Below are 27,081 nucleotides of genomic sequence, written 5' to 3' on the forward strand. Positions count from 1 at the left end.
TTGTTATTCAGCTAGTGGTACCAATGTGTACTATGTACCCCATACTCATTCATGTAGGGGGATTATATGTGGGGACCTCCTTATTGTCAAAAGGGACTTCCAGGTTCCAATAAGTCCCCCCACTCACAGACCCCTGTGACCACCAGCCAGGGTTGAAAAAAAAGGCCCTTGTCCACATCAACATGAAGAGAAGGTGTTGTGCAACGGGGGTTCAACCCCATGTTGATGGCACATGGACGGCATGGTTCAGGAGGGGGTGGGAAAGCACTATGTACACTGAGTTGTATATGAGAAGCTCCTAATCACTGCGCTCTATATGCTGGGCTGTATATAAATGCTGTTGACCACATTGCACTCTTTATTCTGGGCTGTATATGACACACCCCTGACCATTGCACTCTGTACACTGGGGTGTATATATGTAGCGCTGTCCCCTAGAGAGCCGCTGGATTTTAGGTCCTCCTATTCCTACACAGCCAGGCAACATACATTTTCCAACTTTCACATAGAATCAGTAACCAGTCCATGGACTTGTTTTGTTGTTTTATTGAGGAAAATCAACTTGGATATGGGATGAGGGATTATGGGATGCCCAACTTCAACTTGGTAGAACAATTTGAGGACAAACATCTTCACTATGGACAACAAGCAATGCAGATCCTGGACCGTACTCCCTCTGGAATAATGTCAGTCTCTAATGGATCAATAGCAAATTTCCTCTTCTCCAAAAGCTCTATGTCCCCTGTGGTGAAACTCACAAAGTCCCAACTCTTGCAGAAAATACCTGCACACCTGGCCACCTTGAAAAGTGTCCCAGAGCAAGGGATTTAGATTAGCTGTGACAACGTACCAATGAAAGCTTACTTAATGTTGCATCTGTTAGCCTTCACCCTTACTGGCCCTGGGGGTGATAGGTAGAGGTACTCGCACTGTCCCCTTAAGTCCTGCTGCCTCAGACATGTCTTCCCATGTTAGACAAGGTGTCTCTTGGATGGGACTGAAGGGTGGTGAAGGTCTCACAGCTTTCTCTCCTTTCTTCCTCAACTCCAGCATGGAGGCAGAGCCTCTTAGACCTGGGGTCACCTCCCAGGCCTCAGGAACCTCAGCTCAGCTCTCCAGCCTCCATTCGACAACAACCCCTGCTGAACATGCTCTTCAATATTTATGGGCCCATCTTATCCCCCTGCCAGGCCTCCCCTGCCTGGGGATCAGTCAATCTCCCATAAATAGTCAGATCCCTGCCTCTGTACCTCCACCCACTAGCTTCTAGCAGTTTCCATGGACCCCCAGAACCAGGGGGAGGCGATAAAGGCCTGGTCTGCAGAGCCTTCCAGCCTTTAATGTGTTATTGTGAGCTAGATGGAATAAAGCCCCCCAGAGGCCCAAAATGTCCCACACAAGGATCCCCAAAGGGGGCATTTCTCCGCAACCGACCCAGCAAGCCCAGTGTCAGAGGAGTATCTGTAGTCTAATAAGGTGACCCCTTGGCCCATTTTACCCCCACCCAGTGCTCAAAGGCCCACCCTCTCATGGGGTGGGCCTTTTTTGTATGTGGTACTGTGGGACACTCGTATGTTCACCCTTCATGGGTTCTGCGTTTTGTCAATATAGCTTCTGCTTTGTGTGTGCCGCTAGGCTATGTTTGCATGACGCCCTCCCACTCAGTGAGTGGGGGAGCGCCCTGCATATGTGGCTCTGGGGATCCCTCTCTCTGCGACCGCCCACATTTTGAGTTGTTCTTTGGCAGCTCTATCAATGAGCTCTCAGATTGCTAGCATTTGTGGTTCACGGCTGTATACAGAAACTTGTTGCACACTATGCTTTTCAAATTTTCTTTGTTCTTCCCCTTCTTTACCTCACCGCGTCTATAGTGACACGCGACGTACCCGTGTCACCAGCGGATTCATGATGATGCGGTCTGTCTGTGTTCGCGGTCAATATGCCACTGATTCTCTCCTCTTTCACACATCATCGCCCCATGATGATGCGCAACGCACCCACGTCATCGGGACGTCCTCGCGGCGAGCACTGCGCATGCGCCAGCGTCTCTTTATATTCCCAGACAGTGTGTCTGCCTAGTGCGGATGTCGCTGTTCCTGATACCTATGTGGAGCTTTATCTGACGCACCCCCTCAATTATATCATCAAGGTAGTCATTGCAAGGGGTATTTCCCCTCGTGAACTATTGTGAAACCTTCTTTCAAATATATAATGGCCTTAGCTCTATGCTGCGGAATTGGTGCAGCTAGTATATATCCATTTAGACTGCTTGAAATGATTCAGTGTATGCTGGTTTCACTGCATATATGCCAATTCAATCAATAGCAGCCACTACACAATGCCATTATATACACATTTGTATTTACACCTACACAGTGATTCTATACAATATGGACTTTGACTTTTGTGTTAATTTGGGCCATTTCTTTTAAATGCTGATACTTTATTGATTGGTCTTTTTGCTATCAATAATATGTATGTATTTTCCTTTTTCCTTAGGCCCAATCACTTCGTTATCGTGTTTGCTGATCGCCTCATTAGACCACAGATACTCCTCTGACACCGAGCTCGCTGGGTCGGTTGCGCAGAAACCCCCCCTTTGGGGATCTTTGTGTGGGACATTTTGGGCCTCTGGGGGGCTTTATTCCATCTATCTCTGGCTGTCCTCTCCGACAGGAAAGATTTATTTTCCATATGTTTTGGCTACATTTCGTTTTAAATAAGGATTGTTTTATTCTACGACACAGTACTGGTATGTATGTGTTTTCATGACTGCTGTGCTTCCAAGTGTAGATGCGATGCTACTCTGTTCACACTCTAAACTGCATACTGTGTTTTTTCTTTCTTTCAGAGTACTCCTTTTAAAATTCTTGCCTTGTCTTCTCTATACCCCTGAAGAAGGGATACACCTCAAGACTCCTGAAACGCGTCAGTCTATATGAGAAGTCTTTCAATGTTTTTCAGCTCTCGATGAGCATGACACTCAGTGTATGATGTACTGTATATTGTTATGGTGTTGTTTTGCACTTACTGTTTTTTAATACCTAAATAATAATAAAAAAATTCTTATATTTATTATATATTTTTTTCTACACATAAGTTTGCTTTTAAAGACCCGTAGTACCGGGGGGGGGGGGGGGGGGGGGGGGTACTTTCTTTTGTTCCTATATATGACGTTTGGGATGTTGGCAACACATTTTGGAGATTCTCTCCACGGTGGTTTACCTTGTTATAACCACTCTAAACATTAGAGCTCCCCCTAGCTGCAGCCTGGTAATGACATTGCTAGGAGGTCCAGTCATTTAGCTGCAACATACTTCCTATCTTTTTATAAAATGTCTCCTGACATTTAGGGGTCTATTTATAAAAAATCTGCATAGTAATTCACTCCGTCAAAGTGCAAAACAAATGCTATAAGGCTATTTGCTGTGCTGGTCGAATGGTTTCAATTGATTTAAAAGGAAAATACCAAATTTGGCCACTAGGTGAAGCTAATTCCTGTGATACTTAGCACCATCTAATGGCCAAATGCGGTATTTTTCTTTATATGATTCATTGTTTTAAATGTGCTTAACCACTTCCCGCCCGCCCTATGGCGGATTGACGTCCGGGAAGTGGTTCTGTTATCCTGACTATGACGTTCAGCAGGATAACATGCCGCAGCGCGCCCCCGGGGGCGCGCATCGCGGCGATCGGTGGAGCGGTGTGTCAGTCTGACACACCGCTCCACCGATCTTGGTAAAGAGCCTCCGGCGGAGGCTCTTTACCACGTGATCAGCCGTGTCCAATCACGGCTGATCACGCTGTCAATAGGAAGAGCCGTTGATCAGCTCTTCCTCACTCGCGTCTGACAGACGCGAGTAGAGGAAAGCCGATCGGCGGCTTTCCTGGCAGGGGGGTCTGCGCTGATTGTTTATCAGCGCAGCCCCCCCGCAGATCACCATACTGGACCACCAGGGATCGCCACTAGGACCACCAGGGAGAGGGGCAACATGTGGATGGCCAGGTATGTACCCCATGGCCATCCACATGTGCCCAGTGTGCCAAATCTGTGCCAAATAGTGCCCACAAATGGGCACTGATTGGCACCATCATGTTGCAGTGATGCCCAGCAATGCCACCCTTAGGGGCATCACTGCAAACAAGCAGTGCCATCAGTGCCACCCATCAGTGCCCATTCATGCCACCTGTCAGTGCCTATCTGTGCCCATCAGTGCCCATATATCAAAGCCCATCCGTGCCCATCTGTGCCAACTATCAGTGCCACCCATAAGTAACCATCAATGCCACCTACGAGTGCCCATCAATGCCACCTATGAGTGCCCATCAGTGCCGCCTATAAGTGCCCATCCGTGCCACCTATGAGTGCCCATCAGTGCCGCATACCAGTGCCACCTATCAGTGCCCATCAGTGCCGCCTATCAGTGCCCATCATCAGTGCCCGTCAGTGCCACCTCATCAGTGCCACCTCTTTGGTGCCACCTCATCGGTGCCCATCAGTGCCGCCGTATCAGTGCCCGTCACTGAAGAAGAAAACGTACTTATTTACAAAAAGTTTTAACAGAAACAAAGAAAAACTTGTTTTTTTTTCAAAATTTTCGGTCTTTTTTTATTTGTTGCGCAAAAAATAAAAACCACAGAGGTGATCAAATACCGCCAAAAGAAAGCTCTATTTGTGGGAACAAAATGATAAAAAATTTGTTTGGGTACAGTGTAGCATGACCGCGCAATTGTCATTCAAATTGCGACAGCGCTGAAAGGTGAAAATAGGGCTGGGCGGGAAGGTGTCTAAGTGCTCCGTATTGAAGTGGTTAATGGTAATCGATGCTGCCTTCAAATTCTTTACTGCTGTCCATATCACTGTGATGTTTATTTTGCTTTCTTTTTGTCTGTACCTAAATTATGAGCTGTTCTTATCTTTATAACCATGACCTTCTGCTCTCTTGCTGTGTCTTGTAGTGTGCCTTTGGTGTGAGAAGTTCATTCTATTAGCCACTGCACATGACATGGTGGGCACTGCACATGGCATAGTGGGTACTTCATGGCACAGCACATGACATAGTGGGCACTGCACATGACATAGCCCACTATCACTGCACATGACATAGCCCACTATCACTGCACATGACATAGCCCACTATCACTGCACATGACATGGTGGGCACTGCACATGGCATAGTGGGTACTTATGGCACTGCACATGACATAGCCCACTATCACTGCACATGACATAGTGGGCACAAGAGAACACATTAGGTGGGGGGAGCAGCAGTCTGTCCCCTAGCACAATCATTACACCCACCCAGGTCAGTTTCTACACAATCCTCCCGCCCTAATAAGTTTACTAACCTCATCTATTCTCAACAGCATGGCAGATGTCCTTCCTCCCAGGCTCCTGCTGGTTAGGATGACATCAGCGCCCCTCCCCCAGACAGCTGCCTGCAGCTCCCATACACTGAGGACCCGTGTGAGTGGAACAGATCCGGGGATAGGAGGCATCAGCAGCTGACACTTGTCTCCTCCATGTGTGCACAGAGGGCTCCTCTTCCTTCAGGACGAAACACAGATAAACCACTGGCATGGGCCTATATTGAGGGAGGGGCCTGGAGCTGCAGCTCCAATAGCCCCTATGTTAATCCGGCCCTGCAGTTTGGCTGGGCGCAGGATGGTGTACCTCCGCCCCAAAAATGAAAAAATAGTCCCCTCAGCTCCCACCACCTGGGCCCCTCTATTGAACTGATGGGGCCCAGAAAAATATATTTATTCATCCCCTAAGAAAGAAGGAGCTTGGGAAGGAGCAGTACATGTTTACAAGGGGACAGGTAAAGTGCAGGGGCCCCCCATGCAGCTGGGGCCTCTGGGCAGTGCCCAAGGGTGCCCGCTCATTAAGACGGCCCTGCCCAACCCTCTAAAACATGCGCTAGTCACTCCTGTACCAAAAAAGGCCTCACTGGACCCCACTAATCTTAACAACCTAAGACCCATCTCATTACTCCCTTTTGCCTCCAAACTCCTTGAACGTTTAGTCTACAACCGACTGAACAACCACCTCATTGAGAATAACCTTCTTGATCCCCTTCAGTCTGGATTTCACCCACAGCACTCCACAGAAACTGCCCTCCTAATACTTACTAACAGCCAAAGCCAACGGTCCTAATCCATACTCTTACTCTTGGACCTTTTCACTGCCTTTGATACAGTTGACCACCCCCTCTTCCTCAAAAAACTCAATTTGCTTGGTCTCCATGGTTGCGCTCTCCGTTGGTTAGAATCTTACCTATCTCATTGCACCTTCAGTGTCACTTACAACTCCACTACCTTCTCTCCAACTCCCCCAAGGTTCTGTCTTTGTACCTCTACTATTCTTGATCTACACGTCCTCCCTGGGTCAGCTGATAGCCTCCTATAGCTTCCGCTACCATTTATATGCCGATGACACCCAAATCTCTTTCTGCCCCTCAGCTCACCCCATCAATCTCACACATCACTGATTTACTGACAGACATATCAGCCTGGATGTCACACCACTTCCTCAAACTGAATCTAAAACCAAGCTCTTAATATTTCCTCCCCCACCTGCCCCTTTCCCCAACTTCTCAGTCAAGATCAATGGCACATCTATCAGTCTGTCCCCACATGCCAGGGTGCTAGGGGTAACACTAGACTCTGAACTGTCCTTTCAGGCCCACGTCCAATCACTGTCCAAATCATGACACCTTAGCCTCCCCAACATCTCTAGAATATGCTTCTTTTTAACTAATGACACCACCAAGCTTCTAATTCGCTCTCTGGTTATCTCTCGCCTCGACTACTGCAACTCACTCCTCATTGGATTACCTTTACATACACTATTCCCCCCTTCAGTCCATAATGAATGCCGCTGCAAGACTCATCCACCTTACCAACCGTTCAGTGTCCTCCACCCCTCTCTGCCAATTCCCCAACTGGCCTCCATTCAGTGTCCTCCACCCCTCTCTGCCAATCCCTCAATTGGCCTCCATTCAGTGTTCTCCATCCCTCTCTGCCAATCCCTCCACTGGCTTCCATTCAGTGTTCTCCACCCCTCTCTGCCAATCCCTCCACTGGCCTCCATTCAGTGTTCTCCACCCCTCTCTGCCAATCCCTCAACTGGCCTCCATTCAGTGTCCTCCACCACTCTCTGCCAATCCCTCAACTGGCCTCCATTCAGTGTCCTCCACCCCTCTCTGCCAATCCCTCAACTGGCCTCCATCCCTCTCTACCAATCCCTCAACTGGCCTCCATTCAGTGTTCTCCACCCCTCTCTGCCAATACCTCCACTGGCTTCCATTCAGTGTTCTCCACTCCTCTCTGCCAATCCCTCCACTGGCCTCCATTCAGTGTCCTCCACCACTCTCTGCCAATCCCTCAACTGGCCTCCATTCAGTGTCCTCCACCCCTCTCTGCCAATTCCTCCACTGGCCTCCATTCAGTGTTCTCCACCCCTCTCTGTCAATCCCTCCACTGGCTTCCATTCAGTGTTCTCCACCCCTCTCTGACAATCCCTCTACTGGCTTCCATTCAGTGTCCTCCACCCCTCTCTGACAATCCCTCCACTGGCCTCCATTCAGTGTCCTCCACCCCTCTCTGCCAATCCCTCAACTGGCCTCGATTCAGTGTTCTCCATCCCTCTCTGCCAATCCCTCCACTGGCTTCCATTCAGTGTTCTCCACCCCTCTCTGCCAATCCCTCAACTGGCCTCCATTCAGTGTCCTCCACCACTCTCTGCCAATCCCTCAACTGGCCTCCATTCAGTGTCTTCCACCCCTCTCTGCCAATCCCTCCATTCAGTGTTCTCCATCCCTCTCTGCCAATCCCTCCACTGGCTTCCATTCAGTGTTCTCCACCCCCCTCTGCCAATCCCTCCACTGGCTTCCATTCAGTGTTCTCCACCCCCCTCTGCCAATCCCTCCACTGGCTTCCATTCATTGTCCTCCACCCCTCTCTGCCAATCCCTCCACTGGCCTCCATTCAGTGTCCTCCACCCCTCTCTGCCAATCCCTCCACTGGCTTCCATTCATTGTCCTCCACCCCTCTCTGCCAATCCCTCCACTGGCCTCCATTCAGTGTTCTCCATCCCTCTCTGCCAATCCCTCCACTGGCTTCCATTCAGTGTTCTCCACCCCTCTCTGCCAATCCCTCTACTGGCCTCCATTCAGTGTCCTCCACCCCTCTCTGCCAATCCCTCCACTGGCTTCCATTCAGTGTTCTCCACCCCTCTCTGCCAGTCCCTCTACTGGCTTCCATTCAGTGTTCTCCACCCCTCTCTGCCAATCCCTCTACTGGCCTCCATTCAGTGTCCTCCACCCCTCTCTGCCAATCCCTCCACTGGCTTCCATTCAGTGTTCTCCACCCCTCTCTGCCAGTCCCTCCACTGACTTCCACTCACCCAACGAATAAAATTCAAAGTACCAATCTGTCCGACTGTCCCCTAATCTATCCATCTTTAGACGATCCCTGAAAACCCTTCTCTTTAAAGAAGCCTATCCTGCTTCTAACTAATACATTGTTTTACTTTCTCCATTAGCTCATCCCCCACAGCTATTACCTTTTGTATTAATTGACCCCCCCCTCCTAGATTGTAAGCTCTAATGAGCAGGGTCCTCTGATTCCTCTTGTACCAAATTGTACTGTCTACCTTCATTTTGTAAAGCGCTGCGCAAACTGTTGGCGCTATATAAATCCTGTATAATAATAATGCTAAAATAATTAGAAAGCTTAGGTTGGTGTAATATTATTGGTTTAATGAACTCATGTTCTCCGATGTCTACTGTAGTGATAAGTGCATGAGTATGATATCTCAGTTATTTGTATGAAGTCATGCCTGACGAGGAAACTAAGAGGGTCGGCCTGGTAAAAAGAATAGTTGGATGAGTGTGAGAAGCATTTGCCGAGCCTTGACAAATTCTGGCCGTAATGTAATGAACACGTAATTTCATATGATGGTCAGCGCCATCTAGTGGCCTGATGTGGTAATTTTCCTGGAATACCTTCATCAGGATCAATGGTAATGCCGCATTATGGCCACTAGGTGGTAACCATAGGAAATCATTGTATGAAATAAAATACAGGCAATATTTGTCACGGCTGGGTGTATGCTGCTCACATTTGTTCAATGGATAAAAAAAAAAAAATAGACCTCTAATTGTTATAAAGGTTTACACCACAAAATGTACTCAGCCAATGAGAGGTAATGACTCCATTTTTATTTTTCTCCTGCTATCAATGGCCGACACGGTACAACACTTCATCCATGTCTTTGGTGATCTCTGATCTCCTTATCAACTGTTTCTTCCATGATGAAGATCAGCCATGGAGTATATCTGAGGTGTATATCAGGGTGTGCTTCTTCCCCACATGTCCAGCAACATTCATATACAAGACATTTCCCACACTCAAGGCACTAATACACCTCAAGGGTTGTGTGGGACCCCTAATGTACAGGAAGACAGGACTTCAGTGAGGAACAATTCCCTCACTCAGGACAGGAATATGGCTTCTCCCCCGTGTGAGATCCCTGATGTCTGTCAAGCTTGGACTTCTCTGAAAAACATTTCCCGCACTCAGGACAGATAAATGGCTTCTCCCCCGTGTGAGACCTCTGATGTGTGACAAGTATTGATCTTTTTACAAAACATTTCCCGCACATAGAACAGGAATATAGCTTCTCACCCGTGTGCAGTCTCTGATGATATTTAAGAGTGGACTTCTCTAAAAAACATTTCCCGCACTCTAAACAGCAAAAAGGCTTCTCCCCCGTGTGAGAACGTTGATGTGTGACAAGACGTGATTTATATAAAAAACATTTCCCGCACTCAGGACAGGAATACGGCTTCTCACCTGTGTGAGACCTCTGATGTGTGAAAAGAGTTGATTTAAGGCCAAAGCATTTCCCGCACTCAGGGCAGATAAATGGCTTCTCCCCCGTGTGAGAATTCTGATGTGTGACAAGAGTTGATTGACGTCCGAAGCATTTCCCGCACTCAGGGCAGGAATACGGCTTCTCTCCCGTGTGTGATCTCTGATGGCTGTCAAAATTGCATTTCTTTGAAAAACATTTCCCACACTCAGTGCAGGAATACGGCTTCTCACCTGTGTGAGATTTATGATGTATGGAAAGTGTATACTTGTTTGAAAACCACTTACCGCACTCAGGGCAGGAATGTGGTTTCTCACCTGTGTGAGGTCTTTCATGCACATTAAGATGAGATTTAAAACAGAAACACTTCCCGCACTCAGTACAGGAAAACCTCTTATCTGTTGGAAGGACGGCACCGCCCCGCACAGTCTGAGGTTCCTCAGGATAAGAGGAATACGATGGTCCGGCACCGTCCCTCACAGTCTGAGGTTCCTCGGGATAAGAGGAATACGATGGTCCGGCACCGTCCCGCACAGTCTGAGGTTCCTCAGGATAAGAGGAATACGATGGTCCGGCACCGTCCCGCACAGTCTGAGGTTCCTCAGGATAAGAGGAATACGATGGTCCGGGACCGTCCCTCACAGTCTGAGGTTCCTCAGGATAAGAGGAATACGATGGTCCGGCACCATCCCGCACAGTCTGAGGTTCCTCAGGATAAGAGGAATACGATGGTCCGGCACCATCCCGCACAGTCTGAGGTTCCTCAGGATAAGAGGAATACGATGGTCCGGCACCGTCCCGCACAGTCTGAGGTTCCTCAGGATAAGAGGAATACGATGGTCCGGCACCGTCCCGCACAGTCTGAGGTTCCTCAGGATAAGAGGAATACGATGGTCCGGCACCGTCCCTCACAGTCTGAGGTTCCTCAGGATAAGAGGAATACGATGGTCCATCTACACTGTGTGGTGCCGGATGGACATTTGAGGTAGTCGGGTTTTCTCCTGGACTATACTGTGTGATGTCCTCATCTTCTACTTTACAGTCTGGAGACAAAGTGAGACAATCCTCTGAGGTTTTCCTCATCTCCCGTCCATCTACTAAAATAGAAATACAAAGATTATTACTAGACATGAGCAGATTGGTTCCCCTAAACCAGGACTCCGCCCACATCAAGCAGCTTTGTCTCTGAGGATCTTACAATTCCCCCCTCAATGTAACTAGTAAATGGGTCCTCTGATCTCCTACCGGATCATTTCTTTCCTATATTTTTGGGTAGCACTACACTGACTTATCCCGCTTGTATCATTAGGTAGGTGGGGTGGAATCACCTATATGGTGTGAGCTTGCAACCCAGTTTGGATATTTGGGTGACTGCACAGATTGATTTTTGTGTTATTAACCAATGAGAACTGTCCTTTATAGGAGTGACAGTGAGGAGGGGATTATAGGACGAGTGTCCCCACCCCCTCTAACACTCATTGCCATCTTTCCAACACAAGAAATCCTGCACTTCCTTATTTAGTCCATGATTTAGTCATGTATAACAGCGGGGCTGAGCCCCACCAGAGGTCAGAGAGTGAGGATGGGGGGAGAACAACAAGATGAAGACTGGACTGATCTTGAAGACCACCATCATTGGGTTACTGACACTACCCTCATTATCACTTTCTGTTTAAGATTCCAAAGTGTGAGGATGTTATCACATTATTATTAACATGTAAAAATCTGTGCTCCAATCAAATCATCAGATATAAAATGTCCAGCTGGTAGAAAATGGGTGTAACAAAAGAGAATACATATTATGTTTTTATATATATACATTGTGTAGAGGAGAGAGAACAGAAGTCAGGAGTATGTAATGTACAACATATTATGTATATTGCAGGGGTCAGGAGTATGTAATGTTCAACATTGAGTATACAGGTGAAGGTGTTAGGACTATGTAAAGTACAATATAAATTATGTAGTGAATGTATTTACTATAAATGACCCACCTGTGTTGATCTCTGTAGGAGTGTCCTCCTCTATAAATGTCCCCGTTATTCCATCCTCCTCCACAGACTGCTGATCATCCCTCACATACGTCTCTTCTTCTTCTGATTTAACCTCAAATTTCATATCGATTGGATCTCCACGCTAAACCAAGAGAATGAAAGAAACATAAAATGTAATATTGTGACATCACATACAGAAAAGATCCACACATCGTCTAACAAGTCCATGTCCCAGATGTTCCGTTCAACCAACCTTGTAATGGTGATGGATGGTGTAATCGGCCCCTGTGGAATCCCGGGAATACAAAAGACCTCCCCCTCCCATAGACTGCTGATCTCCACTCATCGACATCTCTTCTTTTATCTCTTTAATCTCAGCTTTGATTTCTTTCTGTTCCTCATCCTAAACCCCAAAGATGATAGAATATATGTGTAAAACGGAACAAGAGATTACATAGAAGAATGTCCTGTCAGAGCTTGGAATCATTATTTAGGTCTTCATGCTCAGTCTATGGAGAAATAGACAGTGACATCCTGACACCTTATAGGAACCTGACACACACAATGATACAGTCACCATCCAGACACATCCCTTGTCTGTTACTGGATAATGTCCCAGAATTCCCGGCACACCTCACCTCTCCTGTCAACAGCTCCATCATCTTCTTGATGACTTCTAGAACCTTCTGCATGTTGTGTCTCTCGGGTTTTAGGGAGTCACATGGAGGCACTGTGATGGTCATATGATCACCTGACTTCAGAAGAGGAAAACTCTGTATTGGAGAACCAATAGGAATATCAAGTTAGAATCCCAGAATCCTCACCTCTCTGTTTAATTAACCATTCCTGACCAGGGTATGGCTACTGCGTGGTCGGCTTATTCTGGGAGGGCGTACAATTGGCGTGCACCCGGGAATATCCGTGACCGTCGGGGCCTCAGGACCCAGCACATCACAGAGCGGGTTAAAATGCCAATGACAGCGGCTCTTTACCACGTGGTTGCTCCGTCCAATGAGGGAGAGATCACTTGTCAACAAACTGGCATCATGTCTGGTTCAGCTCCTCCCCTCTCCTCACACTGATCGGTGAGGAGTGTGAAGAGAGGCGGAAGCCGGTGCAGCAGGTCTTGTGGGCTGGATCTGAAGTGCCCACAGCGCTGATCACTGCCCATCCATGGCTCATCACTGCCCATCCATGGCAATTCATGCTCATCTATGGCTCATTCATACCCATCCATGACTCATTCATACCCATCCATGACTCATTCATGTCCATCCATGGCTCATTCATGTCCATCCATGGCTCATTCATGCCTCATCCATGCCACATCAGTGCTGATCTGTGCCAAATCCATGCCACATCAGTGCTCATCAGTTCTCATCCTTGCCACATCAATTCTCATCCGTGCCACATCAGTGCTCATCTGTGCCACATTCATGCTCATCCATGCTACATCCATGCCACATCAATACTCATCCATGCCACATCAGTTCTCATCCATGGCACATAAGTTCTTATCCATGCCACAACAGTTCTCATTTGTGCCACATCAGTGCTCATCAGTTCCACATCAGTTCTCATCCAATTCACATCAGTGCTCATCTGTGACACATCAGTTCATATCAATGCCACTACAGTGCCCATCAGTGCCTCACAAAAGTGTAATAGGTGGCTGAGAAATGAGATGTGTAATTTACGCTCCTAGAACACCCGATGGTGCTATCTGCATGTCGGGCCTCTGTATGTGGCCAGGCTGTGTAAAAGTCTCACACATGTGGTATCGCCATACTTGGGAGGAGGAGTAGATTGTGTTTTGGGGTGTAGTTGCAACTATGTATATGCTGTGTGTGAGAAATAACCTGTTAATATGACAGTTTTGTGAGAAAAAATAAATAAATAAAAAAGTTCTTCAATTTGCAAAGAATTGTGGGAAAAAATTACAACTTCAAAAACTCACCATGCCTCTTACTAAATACCTTGGAATGTCTTCCAAAAAGGGGTCATTTTGGGGGGTATTTGTACTTTCCTTGCTTGTTAGAGTCTCGAGAATTAATATAGACCGTCAGTGCATCAGGTATGATTAACGTTCAGTGATTGGCACCATAGCTTGTAGACTCTATAACCTTCACACAGACCAAATAATATACACTGATTTTGGTTATTTTTACCAAAGATATGTAGCAGTATAAATTTCAGCCAAAATTTATGAAAAACAATTACTAATTTGCAAAAACTTATGAAGAAATGAAGAAAAATGCATTTTTTAAAATAACATTTTTGGTCTTTTTATGGCGCAAAAAAAAAAAGAAAAAAAACCCAGTGTGATTAAATACCACCAAAAGAAAGCTCTATTTGTGTGAAAAAAAGGACAACATTTCTATATGGGTACGGTGTTGCATGACTGAGTAATTGTCATTCAAGGTGTGACAGCGCTGAAAGTTGAAAATTGGTCTGGTTAGGAAGGGGGTTTAGGTGCCCAGTGGGCAAGTGGTTAATAGAGATAAGAGTGATGTCATGTGACCTCCCAGAATCCTCCTCACCTCTCCGGTCAGGTCTGTGTTTTATTATTAGAGATGAGAGTGATGTCATGTGACCTCCCAGAATCCTCCTCACCTCTCCGGTCAGGTCTGTGTTTTATTAATAGAGATAAGAGTGATGTCATGTGACCTCCCAGAATCCTCCTCACCTCTCCGGTCAGGTCTGTGTTTTATTAATAGAGATAAGAGTGATGTCATGTGACCTCCCAGAATCCTCCTCACCTCTCCGGTCAGGTCTGTGTTTTATTAATAGAGATAAGAGTGATGTCATGTGACCTCCCAGAATCCTCCTCACCTCTCCGGTCAGGTCTGTGTTTTATTAATAGAGATAAGAGTGATGTCATGTGACCTCCCAGAATCCTCCTCACCTCTCCGGTCAGCAGGTAGATGATCTCCAGGGTGAGGTTTAGGATCTTCTCAGTCATGTGACTCCGGTCCTCCTCCATCCTCATCGGTGCCGTCATTTGATCTATACAGGTCTCCTTGTAGACGGATAACTTTGGGAAATGAAAGTAAGAATTACTTGGATGGTATTGGTCACACAATAATAGGATAGTGTTTGTTACATTTTTGAGGTCCCGGGACCCTACTGGCCCACCAGATGAGAAATTCCCTTTTCTCTGTTGGGTTTGTTTTGTTTCTGAACTGGTTTTGGTTAGTTTTAGATCTGCAGACAAGGAATGATAAATATGATTCTTCTTCTGTCTTCTTGATCTGCTCTGAGGCAGTGCTGTGAGGTTAATGTAGGGTCATCATGATGTCCAGGAAGGGGAACTTGCTGACTTTTGGTCGGAGTTCTGGGCTAATCTGGATAATTGGCAGAACTCTGACTGCAAGGCTCCAATCTCTGGCAGCCTGAAGACTGATAGGAGTGATGTCACTGTCACTCTCTGCAGTAAGAGAAGGGATTGGATAGGAGGAGGATGATGTTGGTGAAGTAAAGGGCGGTGGGGGGGGGATTTTATTCTCATTCCTCCAATGGCAGCCCAATGTAGGTAGGAGAACAGCAGGGGGTGAGGGGTTTGTTCTCTTAGCTGCCAAGTATACTGTAGTATCCAGGACCTTGTACAGAGTGGTGGTGGGTTCCTGGTGTTCTGGATTCCAGTACCAGGCTCTGACACAGTCTATGTCATGGGAAGGTATTGGACGGCTCCCTCAGACCCACAACATGGGCCTGCTAAGTGAGTCTGCACAAACAGATCCTCTAGCAAAGAGTGTGTACCCAGGGTGAAGGACTTTCCTTCTTCATTCTGCTTGATGTCCTGGAACACATTACTTGACCAGTAACATGGGAAGAAGGAGAAGGTTGCCTTAATTTCCTGGCAGGAGTTTTGTAAGTAGCTTTGAAAAGTTCAGGTAGGAGGACCATAATTGATCACGAGCCCCCCCCCCCCCCCCCCTGGAAGCCCTCTGAGCCCTACAGCCTTCTCTTCCCTCAGAGCCCTGAAGCCTGACTAACCCCTCAGAATCACCATCATCTCAGAGGCCCCCCGGAGTCTTTATCCCTATTACCCCATCACAGGACCATATTACTAGAATTTAAGTCCAAACTGAAAACAATGCTCCGGGCGGCCCCGTAAGTGGGGGAATGTTCTGACCCTGAAGAGGTTAATCTATTTTTCCACACCATATATATGTGTGTATCATCATCTACATGAGATAAAAGATGTCACAGTGACTATGGAGGAAGAGGACGGACATGACGGGGGGGGTTACTGGGTGTAAATATAAAATAAGATCTTATTACCTCCTCTGCTGCCAGTTCCAGCAATGTCTCCTCTCTACTTCCTCCCATGTCACCTCTGACCCGGAACTTTCTGTCTGCACCTGACATCACTTCCTATCAGTACCTGACATCACTTCCTGTCAGTACCTGACATCACTTCCTGTCTTCCATAGCGATGAGGTCCCCACCTTGTGGAGCTCAGAAGAATTGCAGCCCTGAGAAACATCTCATAGTGTGCTCTCATCTCCACTCCCACCAAGGGGGATAGAAATATATTACTGCCTAGTCCAGCCTTTCTACGCCAGGGTTCCTCCAAAGGTCTCTAGTAGTTCCTTGAGAAATGAACAGTTTCTGTTTCTCAGTGGAGATGAGCTTGGGTTTGGGTTGGCAATAAGTCTGACCCAAACCCAAGCTGTCACAATTAATCAAATGGGCAGATCATTATGAGGGGCTCCCACCATCCCTGTGCTGTGTTGACCTCCTGGGTTTTTTAACTTGTAGGTTTAACTTTTTGTAACAATTGCAAATTTTCGTTATGATGAATTTATCATTATGAGGGGCTCCCACCATCCCTGTGCTATGCTGACTTCCTGGGGTTTTAACTTCATCATAACGAATATTCGTAGTTAACGAACATTCTGTCCGATTCTGTTGTAACGGAATTTGGATCCGAAGTTCGTATACGAAATTTCGTATAGAATTCGTATGCATAAAAATTTGTATTTCCGATTCATACGAAACTAATCGCACATGTCTATTTGGTACCTTTCTCTATCCTGCCCTACTGTTCAGAGCTAGTTAGTTTAGTACTAGATAGCCCCTTTTCTCCTTTCATGTTCCCTCAGTCAGTGATAGTTTATCATAGAGACAGGGCTTGGTTAAGTCATTGTCTTCTTACCCTTCAAAAGACTGGAAAAAACATCTTCTGTACTCAATTTCTTGGCGACCAATCTCTGTGGGAAGCCCTGGCGGTTGGTCCGTACTGTTCCACAGGCCACAGTCTTCTTTATATACAGATGGCTGGAAAAGTAGGAGAATTGTGTAGAAATTGTCTACATATAGGTGGTAACCCTTCCCAAGCAATGGTTCGATCAGCTATAGGTAGGGCATCCGGGGGGGGGGGGGGTTAGCTGGCTGCCCTTTCCCTCATAAAGTTTAAAATCACATGTGTAACCCATGGCCCTGTTGTCACATGCCTTGTAAAATTTTACTCCACGTTTGGCGGTGGAGTCTTCCGGTGAAGTGTACTAGGGATTCATCTACACAAATATTTATATCAGGGGTAAACATCTGCTTGAAGCTGGAGCAAAAAAAATTGATTAGGGGCCGAATTTTGAATAATTTATCATAATCGGGATGATTTTGAGGAAGGCACTGGGCATTTTTGTTGAAATGTAAAAACCTCATTATCGTCTTGTAACAGGTTCTGGGCATCAAAGACGAGTAGACTGGCATGTGGTGGATAGGTTGGGTAGACCAGTAGGCATGGAGTTCATTCTTCCACAGTGAGGGGTTTCCAAACAAAAGGGCGGGCGTAGGAGGAATCTGGATTGTTTGCTATATGTTGTCTGGCGTACAGATTACACTGCTCCACAATGTAATTCAGGAGATCATCGGTAAAATATAAATGGAAATAATAAATTGGGGTTACATTTTCCGATTGTATTTGAGGGCCTGGCTGGGCTGTAAAAGGTGGAATTACAGGTTCTACTGAAGTATTGGGCAGCCATGTTGGATACAGTAGAAGGTCTGGGAGGCTAGTATGGGCCCTGCCTCGTTGTGGATGGGACGCCCCGTTGCTAGCATCTGGCCTATCCTCTAGGAATGTTGCCCTGCTTGTGCTTGCCACTGCACAAGGACTTGCAGAATTGCTGGTGGATTCCTGCCTATCCTGGAGTGCTGCGCTGCTGGTGGATGCCTCAGGATTTATTGCGCTGCTGCTGGTGGATGCCTGCACCTGATCATTTCTCCTGAGCTTCTTTGTTAGAATTCTGTCCTCCTCAGTTTCCATTTCAGAGCCACTTCTTTCTACTGGCTCATAGTCACTATCCCAGTCTGACGGAGAGTTCCCCGCTACTCTCGTTCGACATACTCTGGAGAGCCTCCTCGCTGCTGTATAATCTTTTAGCCATGTGGACAGATATGCACAGATGATCACAGACAGATGTTATCACTGGCATGTGGCAGATGTTCACAGACAGATTTGGCAGATGTTATCACTGGCATGTGGCAGATGTTCACAGACAGATTTGGCAGATGTTATCACTGGGATGTGGCAGATGATCACAGGAAGATGTGTGCCATATGATCATGAACAGTTGTGCGCCAGATGTGGCAGAGTATTACGGGCAGATGATAATGAACAGATTAGCCAGATGATAACACAGATGTGCCAGATGATCGCAGACAGTTGTGCCAGATGATCACGGACAAAGGTACCAGACGTTGATGGACAGATGTGCCAGATGACAGACAGTTGTGCTAGATGATGACGGGCAGATGTGTCAGATGATGATGGACAGTTGTGCCAGATGATGACAGGCAGATGTGCCAGATGATCACAGACAGATGTTCACTGGGACAGGTGTTATCACTGTGTTTGGGGACACTAGGTGGGTAAAAAGCAGACAACAAACAGCTTAAAACTCACTGATCCACCGGCTGCAGCACAGATCTCTCTTCCTCTCAATAACAGGCTCTGTGTGAGAAGAAGAGACACCTCTCTATTAACATTACATGACAGCTGTGATTGGACACAGCCGTCATCAGGAGGGCCAATCACAGAGCCCTCCTGCCGTGCAGTGCTGCCCTGTCTCTGGGGGACACAGGCACATCGGAATCGCACCGCTGCGCGGGCATGCGGTCGCGCGACCCCGTTTCTGACGTCACACCCCTAGGCTGTTTACATCACGATGGCTGTGATTACACACAGCCATAGTGCGATCAGGAGGGCAAATCAGAGTGCCCTCCTGACGATTTGAGATGCAACGCGCGGGTGTGCAGGCACGCGCCCGCATAATCCCGCTCCTTCTGAGGGACTTTCAAGAACGTCCACTCAGAAGGAAGAAGCACCCATCCATATATGTGCAGTGGCCGGGTGGGAGGTGGTTAAAGCGTCACCCATGTACAATGTTTAGATATTAAAGATTGTCATTATTGCACCGACACACACAATATATTTACGTTTTCATTCAGTACATTTTTTTATTATATTATTACTTTAAGAAAATAAACCCGGATATTAAGGTGACATTTGTGGCACTAATACACCTCGAGCGTTGTGTGGGATCCCTGATGTACAGGAAGACAGGACTTCAGTGAGGAACAATTCACTCACTTAGGACTTGAATACGGCTTTTCCCCCGTGTGAGACATTTGATGTGTAACAAGAGACGTTTTTTGTATGAAACATTTACCGCATTCAGGACAGGAATATGGCTTCTCCCCCGTGTGCAATCTCTGATGTCTGTCAAGATTACACTTCAGTGAAAAACATTTCCTGCACTCAGGACAGGAATACGACTTCTCCCCCGTGTGCAATCTCTGGTGTTTGTCAAGATTGCCCTTCTGTGAAAAACATTTCCCGCACTCAGGACAGGAATACGACTTCTCCCCCGTGTGCAATCTCTGATGTTTGCAAAGACTTGACTTCTGTGAGAAACATTTCCCGCACTCAGGACAGGAATGAGGCTTCTCACCTGTGTGCAATCTCTGATGTTTGCAAAGATGTGACATCTGTGAGAAACATTTCCCGCACTCAGGACAGGAATACGGCTTCTCACCCGTGTGAGATCTTTCATGTTTGACAAGGTCTGATTTCCGTGAAAAACATTTCCCACACTCAGGACAGGAATACGGCTTCTCTCCCGTGTGAGATCTTTGATGTATGACAAGGTCTGATTTCTGAGGAAAACATTTCCCGCACTCAGGACAGGAATACGGCTTCTCACCCGTGTGTGATCTTTGATGAATGACAAGTTCTGATTTCCTTGGAAAACATTTCCCACACTCAGGACAGGCAAATGGCTTCTCCCCCGTGTGAGACCTCAGATGTATGACAAGATATGATTTTCGTACAAAGCATTTCCCACACTCAGGACAGGAATATGGCTTTTCCCCTCTGTGAGACTTTTGATGTCCAACCAGATTTGATTTTTGTACAAAATATTTCCCGCACTCAGGACAGGAATACGGCTTCTCACCTGTGTGTGTTATTTTATGCTCATTAAGTTTGGATTTAAAACGGAAACACTTCCCGCAATCAGTACAGGAAAACCTTTTATCTGTTGGCAGGATGGTACTGTCCCTCACAGTCTGAGGTTCCTCAGGATAAGAGGAATACGATGGTCCGGCACCGTCCCTCACAGTCTGAGGTTCCTCAGGATAAGAGGAATACGATGGTCCATCTACACTGTGTGGTGCCGGATGGACATTTGAGGTAGTCGGGTTTTCTCCTGGACTATACTGTGTGATGTCCTCATCTTCTACTTTACAGTCTGGAGACAAAGTGAGACAATCCTCTGAGGTTTTCCTCATCTCCCGTCCATCTACTAAAATAGAAATAAAAAGATTATTACTAGACATGAGCAGATTGGTTCCCCTAAACCAGGACTCCGCCCACATCAGGCAGCTTTGTCTCTGAGGATCTTACAATTCCCCCCTCAAGGTAACCAGGAAATGGGTCCTCTGATCTCCTACCAGTTCATTTCTTTATTCATGGACCTTTGTCAGAGAGTGAGAAAACAACGAGAACTGTCTTTTATGAAATAGACTATATAGTGCAGGGCTTAGGCCTACGTGACTTGCAATATAAATGATATAGCGTAATGGTCAGTATTGGTACACAGCCATTAGTGGCAGCTAAAATGTTTACTTGAGACAAGTTGCAGAGGTCTCAAACTGCTGCCTCCTGTCTATTGAGACTGCACTCAGTGACTTGGGTCTGAGACTATACAGACATATGATACAGCCAGCAAACAACAAAGCAAGTAACCCCAGGATAATTGCTCTGTAAGAGATCTTACTAGATGCGGTCACAGGCCAGAAGACTCGAGGCACATGGACCAAGTGCCTAAGTTCGGCAACACCAATGGTGAAACTCAACATTTTGCTGCAAGCTGAACCCCAGAATCTCCATAATCCAGTCTAGATACATAAATTGTGTCTGCAGCACAGAGAAGGAAGATTATCCGAGAGAAATACAGGAATATAGGACGGGGAACACAGCTCAGGAAAGTGACCAGAGTATTACAGGCTGATATCACCCAGTCCATGTCCTACTCTGGACCAGGGCCGCAATCAGGGGGGTACAGGGAGTACTCCTGTAAGGGGCCCGAGCATCCCAACCAAGACCTGGCCGCTCCCCCCCTCCGGCACCAGCTATAGAGAGGGAGAAGGGAGCATACACAAGTCTGAATGAGCCGCCGCCTTTCTTTCACTAGCACTCCCCCCCGGTGCCCACTATAGAGAAGAAGGAAGGAAAGGAGCTTATAAAGCTGAGCTAAGCCACCACCGCCGCCTTTCACTAGACCCCCCCCCCGCAGTTGATCGAGGCCAGCACTCGCTCTGCTTCTTTCCCTGCTGAGGCGGAGGTGGCTGCTGCTAGGTTAGTTCTGATTGGCTGGGACTTGGGCAGATGGTGTGGTCAGTTCATCAGCGGTGAATGACCCAGCCCTATTAGGTGCTACAGATAGGAGAGATCGGCGTGGGAGGGTAAGTCACAAAAAGTTGGTGTGCTGCTGTGCTGTATATTTGGACTTTATTTTTATCTCCTTCTCCTTGGATGGGAAACCTGAGGCTAACAAGCTGGCATGATTGAGTTACATTGTGAAAATGGATGAGGATGAGAGTTACATTGTGGAGAGCCTTTTCACTATAACTCTCATCTCCACCCAGAGTCATCCTTATCCATTTCCACAATGTAACTCAATCATCTGCATCCCCACCCAGCATCTACTACATCCCTCCAGTCCCCACAATGTATCCACATCCAGCATCATCTATCCATCCATCCCTCCCTCCAGTCCCCACAATATATCCACATCCAGCATCATCCATCCATTCTCCACAGTGTATCCACATCCATCCATCAGTCTCCAAAATGTATCCACATCCACACCCAGCATCATCCATTCCTCCAGTCTCCACAATGTGGGAGGATTCGGTGGGGACGGCCAGTGGGCAGGCCCTGGGGAATGTTGGTGGACAAGGCCCCCGGGGGACCAAGGCCTAAAACTGTGTAAGGGGCCCCAAAATTTCTGATGGCTTCCCTGTTCTGGACCAATCAGTGAGCAGTATGGGTGGAGGAATGGGTCTACTATCAATAACCTACCTGTGCTGATCTCTGTAGGAGCGTCCTCCTCTATAAATGTCCCCGTTATTCCATCCTCCTCCATAGACTGCTGATCATCCCTCACATACGTCTCTTCTTCTTCTGCTTTAACCTCAAATTCTATATCTATCAGATCTGCGCCCTAAACCAAGAGAAGGATAGAAACATTAAACATAAGATTTAATATTGTGACATCACATATAGAAAAGATCCACACATCGTCTCACAAGTCCATGTCCCAGATGTTCTGTTCAACTAACCTTGTAATGGTGAGGGATGGTGTAATCTTCCTGTGTGGAATCCCGGGAATACAGAGGACCTCCCCCTCCCATAGACTGCTGAGCTCCACTCATCAACATCTCTTCTTCTTCCTCTTTAATCTCAGCTTTGATGTCTTTCCGTTCCTCATTCTAAACCCCAAAGATGATAGAATATAAGTGTAAAAAGGAACAAGAAATGACATAGAAGAATATCCTATCATAGCTTTGAATTCTGTTCTATTTGCTCAGTCCCACCTACCTGATGATGGTGAGGGATTATGTGATCTTCCTGTGTGGAATCCCGGGAATACAGAAGACAGGGACATCTTTCTGGTGGGTTCCCATTACTGGATCCATCTGTAGGAAACACACACACTGACTGAATACATTGTTTCTATGTGTTTATCAGATGATGGGGGATCTAGGTGGACCCTCCGTACTGCTCTCTCCTTTACGATAAAGTCTCCTCTTACCCGGTGATGTGAGGGGCGGCTGATTCTCCATCATGACGTCCTTGTAGAGATCCTTGTGTCCTTCTAAATACTCCCACTCCTCCATGGAGAAATAGACAGTGGCATCCTGACACCTTATAGGAACCTGACACACACAATGATACAGTCACCATCCAGATACATCCCTTGTCTGTTACTGGATAATGTCCCAGAATTCCCGGCACCGCTCACCTCTCCTATCAGCAACTCCATCATCTTCTTGGTAACTTCTAGAATCTTTTGCATGTTGTGTCTCTCAGGTTTTAGGGAGTCACATGGAGGCACTGTAATGGTCATATAATCACCTGACTTCAGAACAGGAAAACTCTGTATTGGAGAACCAATAGGAATATCAAGTTAGAATCCCAGAATCCTCCTCACCTCTCCGCTCAGGTCTGTTTTTTATTAATAAAGATAAGAGTGATGTCATGTGACCCCCCAGAATCCTCCTCACCTCTCCGGTCAGGTCTGTGTTTTATTATTAGAGATAAGAGTGATGTCATGTGAACACCCAGAATCCTCCTTATTTCTCCGGTCAGGTCTGTTTTATTAATAGAGATAAGAGTGATTGTCATGTGACCTCCCAGAATCCTCCTCACCTCTCCGGTCAGGTCTGTGTTTTATTATTAGAGATAAGAGTGATGTCATGTGACCTCCCAGAATCCTCCTCACCTCTCTGGTCAGCAGGTAGATGATCTCCAGGGTGAGATTTAGTATCTTCTCAGTTATGTGACTCCGGTCCTCCTCCATCCTCATTGGTGCCATCATTTGATCTATACAGGTCTCCTTGTAGATGGATAACTTTGGGAAATTAAAGTAAGAATTATTTGGATGGTATTGGTGACACAGTAATAGGATGTGGATGTGAGGGGGATAATAGGAGGGCTGATGTACGTTTAAGAACTACTGCCCCCATTTGAACATATTTAGTTTGGACTGTTTAGGGTTGTTACATTTTCGAGGTCCCCAGACCCTCTTGGCCTGCTCTATTAGAAATTTCCCTTTTCTCTGTTGGGTTTGTTTTGTTTCTGAACTGGTTTTGATTAGTTTTAGATCTGCAGACAAGGAATGATAAATACAATCCTTCTTTTGACTTGTTTTGCTCTGAGGCAGTGCTGTGAGGTCATTGTAGGGTCATCATGATGTCCAGGAAGGGAACTGGCAAACTTTCTGGGCTAATCCAAACAATTGGCAGAACTCCGACTGCAAGGCTCCAATTTCCAGCAGCCTGCTGACTGATAGGAGTGATGCCACTGTCACTCACTGCAGTAAGAGAAGGGATTGGATAGCAGGAGGATGATGTTGGTGAAGTAGAGGGCAGGGGGAAGGATTTTGTACTCATCACTCCAATGGCAGCCCAATGTGGGTAAGAGGACAGTAGGGGGTGAGGGGTTTGTTCTCTTAGTTGCCAAGTATACTGTAGTATCCAGGACCTAGTACAAAGTGGCAGTGGGTTCCTGGTGTTCTGTATTCCAGTACCAGGCTCTGACACAGTCTATGTCATGGGAGGGTATTGGACGGCTCCCTCAGACCCACAACAAGGGCCTGCTAAGCAAGTCTGTGCAAACAGATCCTCTAATAACAAGTGCGTACCCAGGGTGAAGGACTTCCCTTCTTCATTCCACTTTGTGTCCTGGAACATTTTACTAGACCAGTAACACGAGAAGAAGGTGAAGGCTGCCTTCATTTCCTAGCAGCAGTTCTGTAAGGAGGTCTGAAAAGTGCAGGTAGGAGGACCATCATTGTTCAAGAATCCCCCTCTCTACCTTGGAGACCCCCTGAGCACTACAGCCTCCTCTTCCCTCAGAGCCCTGAAGCCTGACTAACCCCTCTGAGTCTTTCAGAATGACCATCATCTCAGAGGCCCCCGGAGTCGTTATCCCTATTACCCCTCGCAGCCTCTCAGGACCATATTACTAGAATTTAAGTCCAAAATGAAGACAATGTCCCAGCCCCGTAAGTGGGGAATGTTCTGACCCTGAAGGGGTTAATCTATGTGTCCACCCTATATATGTGTGTATCATCATCTGCTGGAGATAAAAGACATCACAGTGACTACGGAGGAAGAGGATGAACATGACGGCAAATTACTGGGTGTAAATTGTAAATAGAATGTAATATCTTATTACCTCCTCTGCCATAAGTTCCAGCAACGTCTCCTCTCTACTCACCCTATCTAATCCTCCCGACTCACCTCTAACCCAGAACTTCCTGTCTGCACCTGACATCACTTCCTGTATACCTGACATCACTTCCTGTCTTCCATAGAGATTTCCTGTCTGGGTAGAAGTGAGATCACCACCTTGTGGAGCTCAGAAGAACCGCAGCCCTGAGTAACGTCTCATAGTGTGAACACGGCCTTGTGCTTTTAGTTATCTCCACTCCCACCAAGGGGGATAGAAATATATTACTGCCTAGTCCAGCCTTTCTCAGCCAGGGTTCCTCCACTAGGAGTTCTTTGAGAATTGAACAGTTTCTGTTCCTCTGTGGGGATTAGCTTTGGGTTTGGGTTGACCATAAGTGCAACCCAAACCCGAGCTTTTCACAGTTCATCAAATGGACAAATTACATGGTCATATTTGGACAGTGCACCCACTCACCTAGGAGCCATGCCTGTGACTGTCAGGGTCTTGGGATGTCTCATGGGTAGTTTCACCACAGTTGGGGGGCTGAGGTTGCCTACCCCTGCTCTAGTGGCAGTGTTGGACCACTACAACTTGTTTACTAATGCGATTTGGTATCTTTCTCTACCCTGCCCTCCTGTTTAGAGCATGTCAGTGATAGTTTTTCATAGAGACAGGACTTAGAAAAGTCATTGTCATCTTATCTTTCAAAAGACTGAAAAAACATCCTCTGTACTGCAATTGTCTGAAGTAATATTGGGTTGGATTCAACTTCAGTGTCTTATTGAAGAGTGGATGGTGCCAAGTTAGCAGTTGACCATACTCTCTGGACAGACTGGGTCTAAGGAGGTATGTCAATGCATGAAGCAGCAGAACCGCAGAACAGGTGGGAATAGCACTGAAAACATGGTCACTGGGCATTTTTGGGCAATGATGTCACCACTATCCCACCCCTTCTTTTATGCAGATGATGAACATGGAGAGAAAGTGTTGTGCCAAGAGGGATGCACCCTGACACGGTACACCCCATGTTAATGACATGTGGACGGTATGGTTCAGGAGGGGTTGGGCATGCACTATGTTGTATATTAGAAGCTCCTGATTAGGGATGAACTTTATGTTCGGGTCAAACATGAGTTCGACTCGAACATCGTTGAAAAATGAACATTATTGGGCATTTGCGGCAAATTCGAGCGTCACGTAATGCCCCATAATGCACTGCGAGATCGCAGTGCATTGCTATATGATGATTTGCCAAAGCATGCACCATGACCTGCATGCTTTGGCCAATCCCAGCGCCCTCAGCTAAGAGAGCCATAATTGGCCAAAAGCAGGTTGCCTTTGGCCAATTATGGCTCAGGTGGACTAAGTCCACGCCCCACACTATATAAGTCGGCCTGCACGTCGGCCCTGTGTAGTGTGTTGTTGGCGTGGACGGAGAGAGAGTGTGATTTAGATTGAGCAGGCAGGCAGGTTATTCAGTTAGCTGCAGTGTATTTAATATATATATAGTCAGTCTTGCGTATATATATATATATATATATATATATATATATATATATATACACACACACACACACACTGCATCCAGTGTAGCCAACTGCAGGCCATTCCTGGTATACTTTTTATAATATACTTCAGGCGGTGTACACAGTACTGTGCACCCATAGTGCAGTTGCTACTACTTTCCTGGTGGTGTACACAATACATACAGTGCACCCATAGTTGTTATTACACTTCTG

At 46.7% G+C, this 27,081-nt stretch overlaps 1 protein-coding gene and 1 long non-coding RNA gene across 2 annotated transcripts; both read right to left on the bottom strand.

Annotated features, from left to right (window-relative positions):
- Positions 1–9,111: 9,111 nt before the first annotated feature.
- LOC141105183 (uncharacterized) lies at positions 9,112–25,446 on the bottom strand. The gene is made up of 9 exons (XM_073595074.1): positions 25,346–25,446; positions 23,889–24,017; positions 23,409–23,543; positions 23,199–23,322; positions 22,985–23,082; positions 22,726–22,875; positions 22,466–22,607; positions 19,487–20,684; positions 9,112–10,268 (listed from the first exon to the last, which is right to left on the bottom strand). The coding sequence occupies exons 1-9, from the start codon at positions 25,442–25,444 to the stop codon at positions 9,494–9,496; spliced, it is 2,850 nt and encodes a 949-aa protein (XP_073451175.1). The 5' UTR covers positions 25,445–25,446; the 3' UTR covers positions 9,112–9,493.
- LOC141105184 (uncharacterized) lies at positions 12,651–16,948 on the bottom strand. Its single transcript, XR_012235536.1, has 3 exons — positions 16,156–16,948; positions 14,777–14,905; positions 12,651–13,994 (listed from the first exon to the last, which is right to left on the bottom strand). It is a non-coding gene; the product is annotated as an uncharacterized lncRNA (long non-coding RNA).
- Positions 25,447–27,081: the final 1,635 nt, after the last annotated feature.

The sequence above is a fragment of the Aquarana catesbeiana genome, linkage group LG08, assembly GCF_042186555.1.
Source record: "Aquarana catesbeiana isolate 2022-GZ linkage group LG08, ASM4218655v1, whole genome shotgun sequence".
NCBI classification, from domain to species: domain Eukaryota; kingdom Metazoa; phylum Chordata; class Amphibia; order Anura; family Ranidae; genus Aquarana; species Aquarana catesbeiana.

Bases quoted from the DNA above. Each gene is read 5' to 3' on its own strand.
- LOC141105183 (XM_073595074.1), bottom strand. From the start codon at position 25,444: ATGTCAGGTGCAGACAGGAAGTTCTGGGTTAGAGGTGAGTCGGGAGGA. The intron at 23,544-23,888 runs GTGAGGAGGATT...TCTCCAATACAG, and splicing joins TCTACCTGCTGACCAGAGAG to AGTTTTCCTGTTCTGAAGTC. The intron at 23,083-23,198 runs GTAAGAGGAGAC...TGTTTCCTACAG, and splicing joins GCCGCCCCTCACATCACCGG to ATGGATCCAGTAATGGGAAC.